Source organism: Bufo bufo, chromosome 7, assembly GCF_905171765.1.
Source record: "Bufo bufo chromosome 7, aBufBuf1.1, whole genome shotgun sequence".
NCBI lineage: Eukaryota > Metazoa > Chordata > Amphibia > Anura > Bufonidae > Bufo > Bufo bufo.
Window position 1 is genome coordinate 203452470 of NC_053395.1, and position 16858 is coordinate 203469327.

General features: G+C 40.2%; 1 protein-coding gene across 2 annotated transcripts in view; it reads right to left on the bottom strand.

The window, feature by feature from the left end:
• The window catches only part of KCNJ3 (potassium inwardly rectifying channel subfamily J member 3), a 231024-nt gene that overhangs the window by 198929 nt on the left and 15237 nt on the right, over positions 1–16858 (bottom strand). For both annotated transcript variants that reach the window (XM_040440508.1, XM_040440509.1), the window contains exon 2: positions 15559–15775. In XM_040440508.1, the coding sequence (XP_040296442.1) occupies positions 15559–15775 (217 nt within the window). The remainder of the gene's footprint in view (positions 1–15558; positions 15776–16858) is intronic.

Below are 16858 nucleotides of genomic sequence, written 5' to 3' on the forward strand. Positions count from 1 at the left end.
TGAGAATACCCCTTTAAGCATGGGGCACATTGAAATATCTACACTGATTTAGGAGTCCCTGGTCTGACTCTACATACAGTTTCGGAGTTCCAGCTCTGTAGCTGACTCAATATATGGATATAGCTTAAAAGTCACTGCTCTCTGGCTAACGCCATATATGAAGTCAGCACTATAAGGATGCCCCTATATATTTAATGTTTATTCTGTCTCTACTTTTAAATTGTTACTGCCAGGCCTTGACCCAAGGACCTTCTTCATAGGATTCAGATCCTATTAATAGGAGGATTTTCTTCGGCTAAAAACCTGAATAATAATTTTCCCATCTATTCCAATGTACTGTTATTTACAGATATATCTCTCCATATATGGTAGTAGATTGGATGGGTGTTTTTTTATGATAAACACAGAAGTATATATATATTTTTTAGTAAATGCAAAACAATTGTCACAAAATATGTTATAATAATCACAAAACTGTTCATTATAGAAGGAGAATACCTACAATAAAGGAAGAGCCATTTCGAGACCTGCACTGAAATATACTAGTAATTGGCCTGGAAGCCTTGTACAGGTTCAGGCCTATTACTACTACAGGACGTCTTCCCTGATCTCAGGCAGGGGAAGGTGGCCCAGGCCGGAAAGTGTGTTGCACTCTCATGCCATGGTCACATTTGTCTACGGCATGTGAGGCGTTAAATGTCTGCGATCGGCATTACAGCTGATCGCAGATATTAGCCCCAGGCCTACTGCAGTTCTGTGTGTGTATGTATCAGAGTTTGTCTGATAGGTGTACTGCATAGCTATGTGTATGTACAGTATAATGTGTGTGCTGTAGAGCTGTGTGTGTATATGTCTTGGAGTGTAAAAAAAGACAAAAAAAAGAAATAATCTTGCAGAACAAGCGTGGTGGGACACTATAGACTCAGCACAGGAGACACACATACTTAGATAGGTAAATTTAGTGAGGTGAAGTTAGTGACCTTGACCTGTTCACTTCATTAAACTACCCTCGAAGGTTTAATAAATAGAGAATATTTTTTGTCTAATTTTCTGTTGTCTAAACCTGGGGTGCGTCTTATAGTTAGATGCATCTTACAGTCCGAACAATTCGGTAATAAATATAGTAGGAATAAGAGAAGAATGACACAACCTAAAGTCAGAAGAATAGAGACTCCATAGTTGTTATTACATGGATTAAATGGATTACCCTGGATTAGAAAAATCTGGATGCTTTCTACAGCGCCACATCTGCTCCACAGGCTATGAGTGGTATTAAACCCCAATCCATTTCACTTCAATGGGGCTGAGCTGCAATACCAGAAACAACCCATGGACAGGTATGGTGCTGTTCCTGGAAGCAAGCAGCCATTTTTTTTACACTGTTACATGTTCTGCCACTAACAAGCCCTGACTGGTGATATAGCATGTTGATTGGTGCTCCGTTAACTCCATTTACATGGCATGATCATCAGTACTGTATGATCGTTATGGAGCCATTATACAGTGCCTATAGAAGCTCGCAACATTATATTGCAAATTCATTCTTCACTAGAGACAATGCCAAAATACAAAAGGGGTTCTCCAGGATTCTAATATGGATGGTCATCAATATCAGATTGGCGGGGGTCCGACACCTGGCACCCGCGCCAATCAGCTGTATGAAGAGACGGCGCGCGCAGTGTGCACGTGCTGTCTCCCTTCTCTCTTCCTGCTGCTGATGCTTTGTCATAGACATAGCAGCGGCAGGAAGAGAGACGGGAGATGGCACGCGCACACTGCGCGCGCCGCCTCTTCATACAGCTGATTGGCGCGGGTGCCAGGTGTCGGACCCCCGCCAATCTGATATTGATGACCTATCCTGAGGATAGGTCATCAATATTAAAAGCCCGGAGAACCCCTTTAATAAAGGGGTCAAAATTTGCACAATTTTGCAACAACTGGTGCCTCCGACACCACTACCGAGCGGCCTCCCACTGTGTGTGCTCATTATGCATGCGCCATGCTGTGCCCTGCAGCCTAGCAAAACTGTTCTGACAGTAAAAACTGCATTTCCTTATACAATTGAGAATAAAAAGCATATGATCAGATGTGTTCTGTGGACTGCAGCAGGGTAAATAAGGAGATAATACAAGATGGAGACGATTACAAGCAGATGGGATGGTAGGGGGAAAAAAGCGTGAAACCGACACAGATGGGAATGTTAAGGGTGAAAAAAAAAAATTACCGTACACTGGTGGAATTACCACTCTAAATAGGAGGACAATTACTAGCTATAAGTGCCGAGGAGATACAATCTGTTGAACAAATATTATCTGAACCCCCCCCCATTCTAGTCAATCCGCAAAGGGTCAGATGATATAATTATGCCCAATGAGGCAATATCAGAAGCAATCAGCATTGCTGCAGATGAAGGGTCCTTTATAAAATTGCTTCACCATTGCACATGGATTCAGCAAAGCCCAGATTGCTCTCTGATAGAAATGGAATATAGAAAATGTTTACATTCAGACTACGTAGTGAATTCATATATGCAGCGAAAACCCCTATGGCTGAATTCTGTTCAGTTCATATGGGGGGAGGGCAGGGGCGTAACTATCATAGCGACAGATCGTGCGACTGCTATGGGGCCCAGGGCAAGAGGGGGCCCAGTCTTAGTTGAGATCATGCCCTCTTTTCTACTGGAGGTAAAAACTTGGCCAGGACTCTACCCTCTGAAGGAACAACTTTTAGCAAATGAGGCAGTGGAAAAATGGCCCAAGGGTAATTGAAAAGGGTTTAGGCAGAAACCCTTCTGTCCTGTGTGGGGGGCATGGTTTGATCCTTGATATGGAACCCTTACTTCATTATGTACGCCACTGGGGGAGGGCACCATTTATAAGCTAGATAAGCCCTAAAAAAGAGCAAGCAACGAAGAAAAAATCAACAGGGTTCCTCCAATATGGCTTCCTCCAGACGTGCCTAAAGTACAAGGAATTTAAAGGGAATGTGTTGTCAGAAAATGACCTATTGTTCAAATCACATTTTTATGTTTAACATCTTTTTAAAGAATTGTTGATGATGTCGTTTTTAAATTTTCTATCTCAATATCTATATTTGAACAAAAGCCATACAATTCTGCAGTTTTTGCACTGGCCACTAAGCCTAATAATAGGCGCCACTTCTTGGTCTGTACAGATAACTTTACATCAGTTATCTGCTTATCTGTCATTCTAAACCTGCCTGTAATGATATCACCTCTGTGTATAGATAAGACAGGATCCACCATTTGCAACGAATAGACGATTAACAAAGCTTATCTATTCTTTCTTTGTACAATGACCGCAGCAGTATTTGTCCGTAAGATTCTTGGCATATTTGCTGGGTTGCGTCCCGATCCAGAGAGCTTCAATATATGCCGGAAAATACTGCCAAATCTCTTTAATGCTAGTGTGAAGGCATCTCATCCAGCCACCAACCTGCTCTGTATTGATGAAGGGCAATAACCCTGAAACAGTACTGTCTTCAGATGGGTGGATGACGCTGGCTTGACTGGTATAGGCTAATGTGCATGCTACAGTATATAGGGTGGGGGGGGGCACAGTGAAAAACCTTATATGCAGTATATGTGCTTTACACACGACGAGTCCTATAGGCAGTGTAACCAAAGGGATACACTGCAGAGTTCTGGCTGAGGTATATACTTCCTATGTAAGTTCAAAGAAAGGTGTAAAAAGTCTTATACCTTCAAATTTCATCATATAATTCTCAGTGTTAATGGATCAATAATACAACTCGTAGATAATACAAGAGACTCATTGATTTGGATTCTCAATTATTACAGCTCCTATGAGTATGAAATCAGAAGCAGCAGTGTTACTCCCCAATGACGGTCATATGTACAGTGACGCACTGACATGAAATCATGGCCATCTGCTACATGTTTTATCACTGTTGCACCAAGCCCTGTCATTTGCAATCACTTTCCATAGTCCCCGTGCCTTTTGTATGAGTGTCATCTCCAGCCCCGTGGAGGGCATGTAATAACACAGAGAGCATACAGTTCAATCTATTATGGTGGAACCATTGCCTCATATCCCCAGCCTCTTATTAGATATTCCACATTCTTAGCAGTGGTAGACTTTCAGTTCTGCATCTTCTGACAAAAATCTAATCTTTTTAAAGGGGACCTGTGCTGACGCTTAAAGGCGTTGTCCAGAATTAGAAATAAAAACAGTGTCACGCATGTCCATGGGCGGCAAGTGGTACTGCAGTTGAGCACCATTTAGTTTGAAGAAATAATGCTGTAATATCAGTCATGGCCCACGAACAAAAGTGGCACTGTTCCTGGAAAAAAAAAATGATCCATTCAACCACCTCAATGGAAGGGCTAATAGAGGCACTAGAAAGAAAGACAAATGTTGCTTGTGTTACAATTTGTTGAGTTTTCAGCTCTTTTAAAGGGGTGTCTACTTTTTTTTACAGCTCAGTGGGTCCTAGGTTTAACCCTGGGTTCACACCTGAGCGTTCTGAAAGGAGTGCTCTGTATGCGCGATTGTACAGGCGTTTACAAGCGTGCATACAGAGACAAGCGAATGCCCATTGTCGAGCGTTCCCGAAAGTCTATGTACGGGAACGCGCGACAAAACTCCCCAAAGAAGCTCAAGTACTTGTTTGAGCGTCGGGCGTTTTACAGCGCGATCGTACGCGCTGTAAAACGCCCAGGTGAGAACCATTCCCATAGGGAAGCATTGGTTTCTCCTTGTTGTGCGTTTTACAGCTCGTAGGAACGCGCTGTAAAACGCTCAGGTGTGAACTTAGGGTAAATCCAACCAATGAAGTTTGTATTTCCTTTGGAGAAATCAATTTTATTGCCCTCTCCAATGATACAGCATGTAAAATGGGCAGTATGGACAAGATTTAAAGGGATTTTCAGGTAGATAGATATAAAAAAAAATATTATAGAACAGTGTCAAATAAAATAAGTCTTATTCACCTTAGCAATCCCCTGCAGCTCCTGATCTGAGGCTTCCCGATTCCCCACCGTTTTCTGCTTCCATGCTCCACTCAACACACAGGAAATGACTGCTCAGCCAATCACTGGCTAAGGCTGGTCATTGTTGCGGCCAGTGATTGGCTAATTTCCTGTTTGTCGAGAGGGGCTTGGAAGCAAAGACCGATGGATGAGTGATAAGCCTCAGGCCTAGTTCACACGAACGTGTGTGATCCGTGGCCGTATTGCGGCCCGGAAATTGCGGGCTGCAATACACGGCCACAGTTCCGTGTGCATTCCGCATCACGGATGCGGACCCATACACTTCAATGGGTCCGCAAATCCGGAATTGCGGAACGGCCGCACGGAACGGGACCCCTCGGAAGCACTACGGAGTGCTTCCTTGGGGTTGCGTCCCGTACTTCCGTTCCCCAAAAAGATAGAACATGTCCTATCTTTTTGCGGAACGGGCGGATCGCGGACCCATTAAAGTGAATGGGTCCGCGATCCGAGGCTGCTGACCTACGGCCAGCGATCGTGCATTGCGGCCCGCAATTTGCGGGCCGCAGCACGGGCACGGGTCACACACGTTCGTGTGAACTAGGCCTCAGAATGAAAGAATTTTATACTGTTCTAAGCCTTTAAAAAAAATGAATCCACCAGACAATCCCGCTAAGCTGCCGTGTACAGATGCCAAAGTCAATTTTCCAGAGCTGAGATTCACAGTGAAATGTATCGATTCACATTTTGGAGAATACAATGACATCTCTCTATTTCGCTCTACGACTGGGAGGTTGCTTGCTGCAGAGGAAAGCTCACCTCATCTAACTGTCTACAGTGGAGACCAGGCAGTATAAGTCACACCCATTTCACTAAGCACAATGATCTAAGCCCGCCCAAGCTGAAGATGGAGAGGATCGGGAGGAAAGGATCCCTGCTTTTTTCATGGCGGCCATATTTCAAAAAGTATGTTTCAAAAGATTGACAGGAGTCTTCATGACTGAACAGATGGTATTTTTGTTGTACATTTTTTTTAGGTTAGCATCACTTCAATTTTATACATAATCACCACCTCACCCAAATAAATGTAAAACTTTGGGGGGCAATGTTTTTTTATTATTGCTTTGTACTCATTTTGAAAAAATCATGTTTTCAATTGGTCTTTATTAAAAAAAATATGGAGCCCTTTTTTCTGTGCATATCTGAGATGCTCTAGTAGCATCCTCTGGATTTTCACTCCTTACTATCAATTGGGGAGCTGATGGGCTCCTTATCTCTGCTCTCTGACATTAAAAACACTCATTACAGATCAGTCCTTATCTTACGTGGCTTATTTAAATGTTTATAACTAGAGATGAGCGAACCCATTAAAGTTCGGGTTTGCCGGGTTCGGCTGAACTTCAGGTCAAAGTTTGGGTTCGGGACCCGAATTTGAACCCGAACCCAATTGAAGTCAATGAGGACCCGAACTTCACTTTATTATTTTCCATTATAACAAGTGTTGGGCGTGAATATTCGAATAGCGAATATTAATCGCGAATATCGGCACTTCGCAAATTTGAATATTGCCCCTGCCGCTCATCACTAATTATAACATGGTTATATCGGCAAATAACGTAACACTTAAGACAGCATGCAAAAGGGACACCTTTAGAAGCATTCCATTTTGCATTCTGTCATAATAGAAGTCTATGGGAGCATAACGGATCCAACCTGGTTTCCGTTATGTAGGACAGGACTCCTGCGTAATGGAAACCAGGACGGATCCATTATGCTCCCATAGACTTCTATTATGCCGGAATGCAAAACAGAATGCCTCTAAAGGTTTCCCTTTTGCATTCTATCTTAATAATTATGTTATTTTCTATATAACCATGTTATAATTGAAAATAATAAAGTAATTCATAAATCACCTGAACTCGCAAAGTTCAGTATAAACCCAAACTTTGCAGTTTGGGTTAGCTCTTCCCTATTTATGACCTCTTAGTAATTTAGAAAGATTTACTGTATTCGATGACTGGTCACGCAGTTAGAAAAAAAGTTAACCCTTTGTGACAGAACAACTCAATATTTTATAATAAAGGCCAATTGAAAATATGATTTATAGCCAAAAATTTGTAAAATGCAATCATAAACAAAAAGGTGTACATAGCCTATAAGTGTCTCCAGTACACACGCAAGAATTTGGCTCTTTTGGTTTTTTTTAGGAGTTAAAAAAGGCCAGAATGCACACAATGGTACAGATTTCCTTTTGCTCCTACTAAGAATATGAATTCCAGTCTTAATATTAGACCAATTTACTATTCAGGTGCATGGACTTTTATAAATATAGCATAATGTAAATTTTGTGCCAGATTTATGCCAGAATTCAGTTAATATGACAAAAATTTGTCCATGTGCCAAAAATGTTATCTAAGTTTTAGAACGGTCGAAAACAGAGGAGACAGCTGGAAAAACAGAAAGCTAATACTGTCTAAAAGTTAGAAGGTGTAAACTCAGACAGATAGTATTGAATAGAGCCATATTTATTACAATGGCTGGTGTAGGCTGATAAAGATGGCCCAGTCTAAGTTTATACCACCTACAGTACAAGTTGGCTTAGTTTTACTCCAAAAATATGGCAAAATATTGGACACAAACTCATGCTCCGTTGTGATAAGCCACATCCCTTTCTGATAAGCCGTGCCCCTTCCCAGACGAGACACAAAAAGGTTAGAAAAGTATCTAAAATACCTGATAAATTTGTTGCAAAGCCTATACACCAGTTTTAGTTTTTTTTTCGGTGCAAATTGCACCACAAACCTGGCACATATTCAATAGTAAATATTCCCCCGTGTGTCTTACCACTTACCACTTTTTTTCATAACCAGGAGGTGTTGTGAAAATGTCTGAAAAATGCTGAAAGCTCCACCATGCTATATTTTTGAAAGGATGCTAGAGAATAAAAAAAAAAAAATCACCTAATGATTTTAAACAAAAACCAGGAGAAAAAAAAAACTTGTGTACACTTTGTTTTATATTTCCTATAGACCTTCAGCTAATATCTGATGCTGATGTTTTTAGTGAAAAAGACTGAGCAAAAAGTGCTGGTTGCAACAATAAAAAAGAAAAATGCAAAAGTACAGAAAACGCCAACAAAGGCCTATGTGTGAAAGCAGCCTAAAATGCAAAAATACTAAACAAAATTCACAATACATCTCCTAAGATATTATACTTTTATATTTCATTTTGCAGTAACACTGGGGTAAGCAGATCTTATGTGATTCATTTTTCCTTTTTAAAGTAATTAGAATAAGTGATGACCTCATTACAAAACTACAGATCTCTGATTAAGATGTAGTCATCATCTGTCATGCACATTATTACAGGATATTCTAAATTACAGCTATACTTTTCCTCATCTGCAATTTTTTTTAATAGATTGTATTTATTAAGCATTTATTTTTCTTTCCTATTTAGGGTGTTTTTTTTTATTTTGCCTTTGATTTAAATTCCTTTACTTCAACATTAACAGAATTGGACAAATCTAATATTCTAGACCAGGAGCGTAGCTAAAGCTCATGGGCCCTTGTGCAAGAGTTCAACTCGGGCCACCCTTCCCTCAGTGCTTTGTAGCCAGGGACAGGAAAGCACATAGCCTTCCTGCTACCGGAGGAAAAAATTGGAATTGTGCAACCCCCCCCCCCCACATGACAAATGACCTAACCCCTTCCCTTCTGCCAACGGTGTAACTTGAACAGCATGCACTTTCAATAAAACTGGTATCTTCTTATGTAGCACAATACTCTTAGGGCCCCTCAGGCTCCTGGGCCCGGTAGTGAATGCTACCTCTGCACCCCTTATAGCTACTCCCCTGTTCTAGACTATTCTATCAGTAGATAAAGAAAAATATCTCAAATGACCTTGCAAGGGTAAAGAAATTCTCAGAGACAGAAAAATCTATGACTTTTCTCCTTAATTATTGTTTTATTTCTGCTCAGTGCCTCCAGTCTTGTCAGATATCACATTATCTTGCAGTTCTCTGTTTGGAATTCTTTGTATTGGGAAATACCACATGTGTTACCTAAACCACAGTGCACACAAGCAAAAACACACATAACTAAATAACATCTTTACATCCAAGAATATTGGGTGTAAGAATATTAATTCCATTACTTTTTGTGGTATTGATAGGCAAAATCAAGTGCAAATGGGGTAATTGCTCCAGGATCTCCATTACCCGAGGATCTCCACTTGCCCCATTTCTTCCAGAACTGATCACAACAAAACTTCTGAGGTCCGGTAGCATTCCACAAAAAAAGCTTAACAGGGGTGACTGTTGCTTTTAAATAGCATGGTAGTATTGTTTTGGCACTGTGTGGTAGTATGTTGGCACTACATAGCTACATTATATGGGCACCATATAGTAGGGTTACTTTGGCACTTGTTCATTATTGTATTTGGATCCTGTCTGATGAGAAATACGGTCCTAACAAGACTTTAAAGAGGTTTTCTGAGATTACTATGGTTTTTAACAAATATACTCATGTACATCTTATCCGTGCTGTTTCTTTTCCAATTTGGACGCTCCTTACCCAATTTCACGATGTAAACCTATCTCTGTGTTTCCATCCTGTATGTAGCACTTCCTGTTCCTGTATCCAACTGAACCCATGATGCACTTCTCCTTCCTCTGCCACAGCTCCAGCACCGCCCCTAACAACGCCCAGCTAGTTTATAGCTCCTCCCACCCAGCTTGTTACATGGACACTCCCCTATCACTGGACATAACATCACAGGAAATAATAAAGAGCTGCATGGACATGGTCATGTGACCACAGCCCAGAATGGAAAACAGGAGCAATAAAGGTAAAGGAAATACATTAAAAAATTACCACAACCTTCATAAATGTGTATTCTGAAGACATTATACCCCTTTAACCAGGCCCTACTCACCAGTTGCAAAACAATATAACTACTACTATTACAATATAACTAATATAATAAATATTAAAAATAATAATAAAAATAATGATAGTAAAATAATAATAAATAACATAACTACTAATTTGTAATCAAATTAATCGATATCTAATGAACAATTATATTATTTCGAAATGTATTAATATTGAGTATTATTAATAGTCCTATAGTAATAATGTGCAGTAATGTAACTACAAATAACTAATTTTGTGGTTCAATAGTGTTATCGGTGTAATTTATTTCTGTACATGTGTCTTATCTGTAAGATATTTGTCATATAAACATAGTCAATATTAATAAATGCAATTCATATTTAAACACCATATTTGTGCTATTTCCTGTTACAGCCTGATTGGTGCCAATATATACGATCTCTTTAAATCTCCTTGTTCCTCCTCTTTTCATCCGCCATTTATGATACTATTATCTTATGTGATAGCAAGAGCTAGCTGTGACTGCTCCCTCTGCACCCCCTCATAGCTGTGCCCCTGTGAGTCCCTTTAATTGTCATACCACCTTCCTCAAGTCTACTCTACAATAGTAATATTGCCAACAGGATGTTAAATAGACAATGACAAATAAAAGTAATGACAAAAATCCCATTTCGGTTGCTCCTTAGCAATAAACTGCTACTTTTCTAATATCAATACCAGTGACAATTTTTCATTTGTGGCTGAACAGTTAGTGACATGGTGCAAATATCAGCAAAAAGGGATCAGCTCGTTCTTGGTATTCTTTGAGGATATTGTCAGGAAGAGCACTTCTCCGGCCCAACTGATACATGAGGCGCACAGCTACGATATCAGCTCTCCAACATCCTGCAGTCAGTAGAATTTACTGTAATTTCTAAAAAGGTGTTTTGTAAAAAAAAACTAAAAAAACTAAAATATGTAAATGACTATCTTCATCCAGACTTTTCAACCATGGGACTAGTCATAAGAAATTAAATTCAAAGCAGATGGTATGAGCAAGATCCACTGAAATACAACACAACTAAATCACTCTAGCTTTGCTACATAAAAGTAATTAGCCATTGTTTATGACAGCATGACTGGTGCAGGGGATGTGCCAAATTGGATTCGTAAGAAATTTTAACCAAATAGATACTGGAGATGCGAGTGTCAGACCAAAGTCTGGGGGAGAAAAGTAGGATAATGCATCTTGTGTCCATGAGCATGTCTCATATAGATGAAAGGTAGATAGATAGATAGATAGATAGATAGATAGATAGATAGATAGATAGATAGATAGATAGATAGATAGATAATAGATGATAGATAGATGATAGATAGATAGATAGATAGATAGATAGATAGATAGATAGATAGATAGATAGATAGAAAGATAGATAGATAGATAGATAGATAGATAGAAGATAGATAATAGATAGATAGATAGATAGATAGATAGATAGATAGATAGATAGATAGATAGAAGATAGATAATAGATAGATAGATAATAGATGATAGATAGATAGATAGATAGATAGATAGATAGATAGATAGATAGATAGATAGATAGATAGAAGATAGATAATAGATAGATAATAGATGATAGATAGATAATAGATAGATAGATAGATAGAAGATAGATAATAGATAGATAGATAATAGATGATAGATAGATAGATAGATAATAGATAGATAGATAGATAGATAGATATGAGATAGATAGATAGATAGATAGATAGATAGATAGATAGATAGATAGATAGATAGGAGATAGATAATAGATAGATAGATAGATAGATAGATAGATAGATAGATAGATAGATAGATAGATAGGAGATAGATAATATATAGATAGATAAATAGATAGATGATAATAATAATAATAATATTTATCATTATATTATTAATAATATTACTATTATTTAAATAATGCAAATATTCTATAGCTGATAGTATTATATGTGTCAATCCATCACAGCAATATATGGCCCTGTTTAAAAAAATAAAATGGCATATTTACTATTCAGAATGACAGTAAATAAACAAAAAAAGTAATAGTATTCCAGTCTCCTGCTGCTCCCGTTCCGACACTTCCTGGGTCACAGCCGATATGTAATATGCAAATTAAATCATTGGTGCACTAAAGGCGTCCCCATTGCTCTTGTTGCGCACAAGTTCCTCCCCTTTGGTGCAATGATGATGTCACGATTGCTCTTGTTGCACCGTGGCTCCGCTCCTTTCTGTGGCCAGCCCTTTCCTCGTTGCTTTGCCACTACCTGGCCATGTCATTGAAAGCAGCCGTAGAGGGGGCTGGCCACAGATAGAAGCGGAGCCGCAGTGTAACAAGAGCAATGGTAAAGCCTTCATTGCACCAAAGGTGCAGAACCTGTGCGCAACAAGAGCAATGGTGACTCCTTCATTGCATCAAATACCTAATTTGCATATTAACAAAAAGCATCCTGACTCAGGAATGGAGCCTCGGATCAACAAAAGAAAAACTGCGTTTTAATCAGGAGAACCAGAGCTATGTGTCTATGCAAATAGTTTGATAGGGAGGTCGCTGGTGACAGATACTCTTTAAAGGGACATTTCCATCTGAAAATATATGGCAAATACTCAAGGCTGTATTCTTTTGATATCTCCCACAAAGTTTAATGGCGAGAGACATGCACACATTTGGTTACCTGTCCATTGAAGCAGATGCAGCTAGGACCTCGCTTTTCCTCAGGGGTGTAGATATAGAGGGTGCAAAGGTAGCAGCCATACCAGGGGCCAGCCTGGCGGGCCCAAAAGGATCACTGCCAGTATTAAAATGGCACATGGCGGGGGAAGACTATGTTACAGAATTTGCATTGGGGCCCAGATGCTATAAGCACTCAATAGGTATAAGGCATACAGTACACACTATATCCTGAGGATACGCAACAAAATGCTTTTGATGGGAAGACTCCTTTAAGTATTTGTATTCACCTCTGCTCTGAATAGCGTACTCCACACATGGAGTACTGTGTACAGTTCTGGGCTCCTGTGAACAAGGCAGACATAGCAGAGCTGGAGAGGGTTCAGAGGAGGGCAACTAAAGTAATAACTGGAATGGGGAGGACTACAGTACCCTGAAATATTATCAAAATTAGGGTTATTCACGTTAGAAAAAAGACGACTGAGGGGGAGATCTAATTACTATGTATAAATATATCAGGGGTCAGTACAGAGATCTCTCCCATCATCTATTTATCCCCAGGACTGCGACTGTGACGAGGGGACATCCTCTGCGTCTGGAGGAAAGAAGGTTTGTACACAAACATAGAAGAGGATTCTTTACGGTAAGAGCAGTGAGACTATGGAAGTCTCTGCCTGAGGAGGTGGTGATGGTGAGTACAATAAAGGAATTCAAGAGGGGCCTGGATGTATTTCTGGAGCGTAATAATATTACAGGCTATAGCTACTAGAGAGGGGTCGGTGATCCAGGGAGTTATTCTGATTGCCTGATTGGAGTCGGGAAGGAATTTTTTATTCCCCTAAAGTGAGGAAAATTGGCTTCTACCTCACAGGGTTTTTTTGCCTTCCTCTGGATCAACTTGCAGGATAACAGGCCGAACTGGATGGACAAATGTCTTTTTTCGGCCTTATGTACTATGTTACTATGTTATATGTTACATTACCAAAGGAGAGAAAATAATACACACAGCAATCATTAGTGGCAAAAAGATCTAATTTTGGCTTTTAATCCTATACATATCCAAAAACACAATGAAAATATCATGACCAAACCATTCACACATCCCAGTCCAACCAGCTCTGCCTCAAATTGCCACAGTAAGTACAAAGTAATTCCACATCCATAATCAAAGACGCCATTTTCATAATTTTTTTAAAAAAAAACACCATAACTCATTGCCAAAAATCAGTTCGCTTTACACCACATTATCATTACCTTTCACCTACAGAGAAAATCCGTGAAAATATACACAGTCTTTTAGGCTAATTTTGTGACATCATCATCTTAAATATATATATATATTATTTTTTTATTATTATTTTTTAATATATCCTAAATTTAATTCCCATCATGCTTCAGGCCTGAAAACTGACTTTATTTTTTATTTTTTTTAAAGGCCATTTATCAGCAGCATCCACCCTATTAAACCGACCATAATGCCTGGTAGGGCTGATCCTGCTTATTAAAAAATATGCCCTTTATTACCCCGTTCCTTTGTTGCCTTTAGGAGAAATATACAGTATTTTAGAAATATGCTAAGTAGTGCCTCACTGCAGGCCATAGCCTCTTGGTGCACCTTAGTTTCTCCCCTCTGCCTCCCTGGACATCCCCTCCCCCCACTTGGTTGACAGGGTCAGGTGGAGGGGGAGGGTACTAATGAGTACTTAGGGAGGAACTAAGGTGCATCGAGTGGCTAGGGCCTGCCCTAATTGCACTTAATCACTAATTAGCATATTTTTTTATATATATATATTTCTCCTCAATGCAGCAGTGGCCCAAGGGAAGGAAGTATGGATTTAATCAGCATGTTTAACCCTACCAGGCATTATAAGGTTGATTCTGCTGAAAGAAGCTCTTTAACTTTGGTGAATTCTTTTCCCCATGCTCATTGTCGCCTCCTACTGATTTGACAGCCAATCTGAGTACATTTGTTTGTTCCAGAAAAATTTACCCGATCCCTTAAGGGGGTGTTCCCATCACATACAATGAGGACATATTGCTAGGATATGCCCCCATCGTCTGATAGGTGCGGGTCCCACCTCTGGGACCCGCACCTACAAGGAGAACAGAGTGGGGAGAGCTGTGGCTGGAGGACCCGGGGTTTCTCGAAGTCCGTCCACCAAATGGGAGTGCACTGTGCACGCGCGGCCCCTGCTCCCATTAATTCCTATGGGGAAGACGGAAATGGCCAGTACTCGGCTATTTTCGGCGGCCCCATTGAAATGAATGGAGGGCAGCTGCGCATGCGCAATGCGCCCTCCATTAACTTCCCCGCTCCGTTCTCGTTGTAGGTGCAGGTCCCAGAGGTGGGACACGCACCTATCAGACAATGAGGGCATATCCTAGCGATATGCCCCCATTGTATGTGATGGCAAAACCCCTTCAACCTGATCCCAAGTAGAATATTTTGGTTGCATCATCTCAAATTGTGTTTTCATGAATTTCTCATGAATCCCACATCTGGTTTTCAGCTATTTTGATGGTCGAAAGGAGATTTTTTGCACACAGAAAATTACAAGATGCTCTATCAAATGCCATATATTCGGCCTAGAAAGCCTCAGAAGGAGCGGCCAACAACATGGTTCCTGATTGCGGATGACCGTATGTACTGCACAATACAGATACAGGCCTTGTGCATCCCAAATTTTCCGCCGCCTACCCTATTGACTAGATGCCTATTCTTGTCTGCAAAACTGACTTGAGTAGGACATTTTCAATTTATTTATTTTTTCGCGAGACGCACAGGCAGACATATGGATGCAATTTTTGTGGCCTTATTGAAATGAATAGGTCTGCATTCAATCCGCAAAAAAATGCGCATAAGAGTTCTGACTGTAATAGAAGACCACGAAGCTGGACTAGCAGAAGAATACTCAGATAGGACAGGAATAATAACTAAGAATGAGGTTTACTGCAACATTGCATCCAAATATTAGGAAAATAGAAGATGACTTACCGGTAGTTTCCACAATCCCCTCGAGGATGACGACGATCTCAAACTGCTCCGTCTGCATGGACCTCTGAGAAAGGTCATAGAAGGGGCTTTTTGCATCAATCATATGGCAGATTGTAAGAGGAGAAACCAGAAAAAGCTGATCCGCCCCTGTGCTAAATCCTACGTCTAGTTCAAGTTGATCAAGAGGGAGAAACTCGCCCTCCGGTGTCTGCCGAGACTGAAGATACAGAAGGGAGAAGAAGATTAACACCCGGACGGCAGTTTTCATGACAAGCTGACATCACACAACAAACATCACTGCTAAAATCTGAGATTTCCAATTATACCAGACACATCTATTCTTTCTGGGTGGTCTTTTCTATTAACATGCTAAGGGTACTTTCACGCTAGCGTTTTTTCTTTTCCGGCACTGAGTTCTGTCCTAGAGGCTCAATACCGGAAAAGAACTGATCAGTTTTATCCCCATAAATTCTGAAAGGAGAGCAATCCGTTCAGGATGCATCAGGATGTCTTCAGTTCAGTCTTTTTGACTTTTCGGCATGGAGATAATACCGCAGCATGCTATGGTTTTATCTCCGTCCACAATTTCCGAAACAGTTGCATTTTTTCCCATTGACATGCATTAATGCCAGATCCGGCCCCGAGTGTTCCGTCAAAACGGATCCGGCATTGCGGTCTGCAAAAAAAGTGAAAAAAATTAATGCCGGATCCGTTTTTACGGATGTCACTGGAGAGACCGATCCGGCATTTCAATGCATTTGTCAGACGGATAAGGATCCTGATCCGTCTGACAAATGCCATCAGTTTGCATGCGTTTTGACGGATCCGGCAGGCATTTCGGCGACGGAACTGCCTGCCGGAACCCTCTGCCGCAAGTCTAAAAGTACCCTAAGATCAAATATACAGGGTGCAATTCTTAAACATTATGGGGCTTTTCTATGCTAGCAAAAAAAACAAAAAATGCTGGCATAAAATAACAAAAAAACAATAATAATATTTTAAAGGCATTGTACTGGATTAGAAAAACATGGCTGCTTTCTTCAAAAATGGTATCGCTTGTGATTTTTTAGTTATTTTTGTTTTGCATATGAACCCTATGAACTTGTAAAGGGCTGCGGAATATTGTGGCGCTATATAAATACATTTTATAATAAATAAATTCTATTTGTTTCAATTGTTTTTAGATGCAATGCCAGACACGACCTATGGACAGGTGTGGAGCTGTTGTGTTTTTCTACTCCTGCACATCCTGAACGGATCTCACAAGCGGACCCAGAAACGCCAGTGTGAAAGCAGCCTT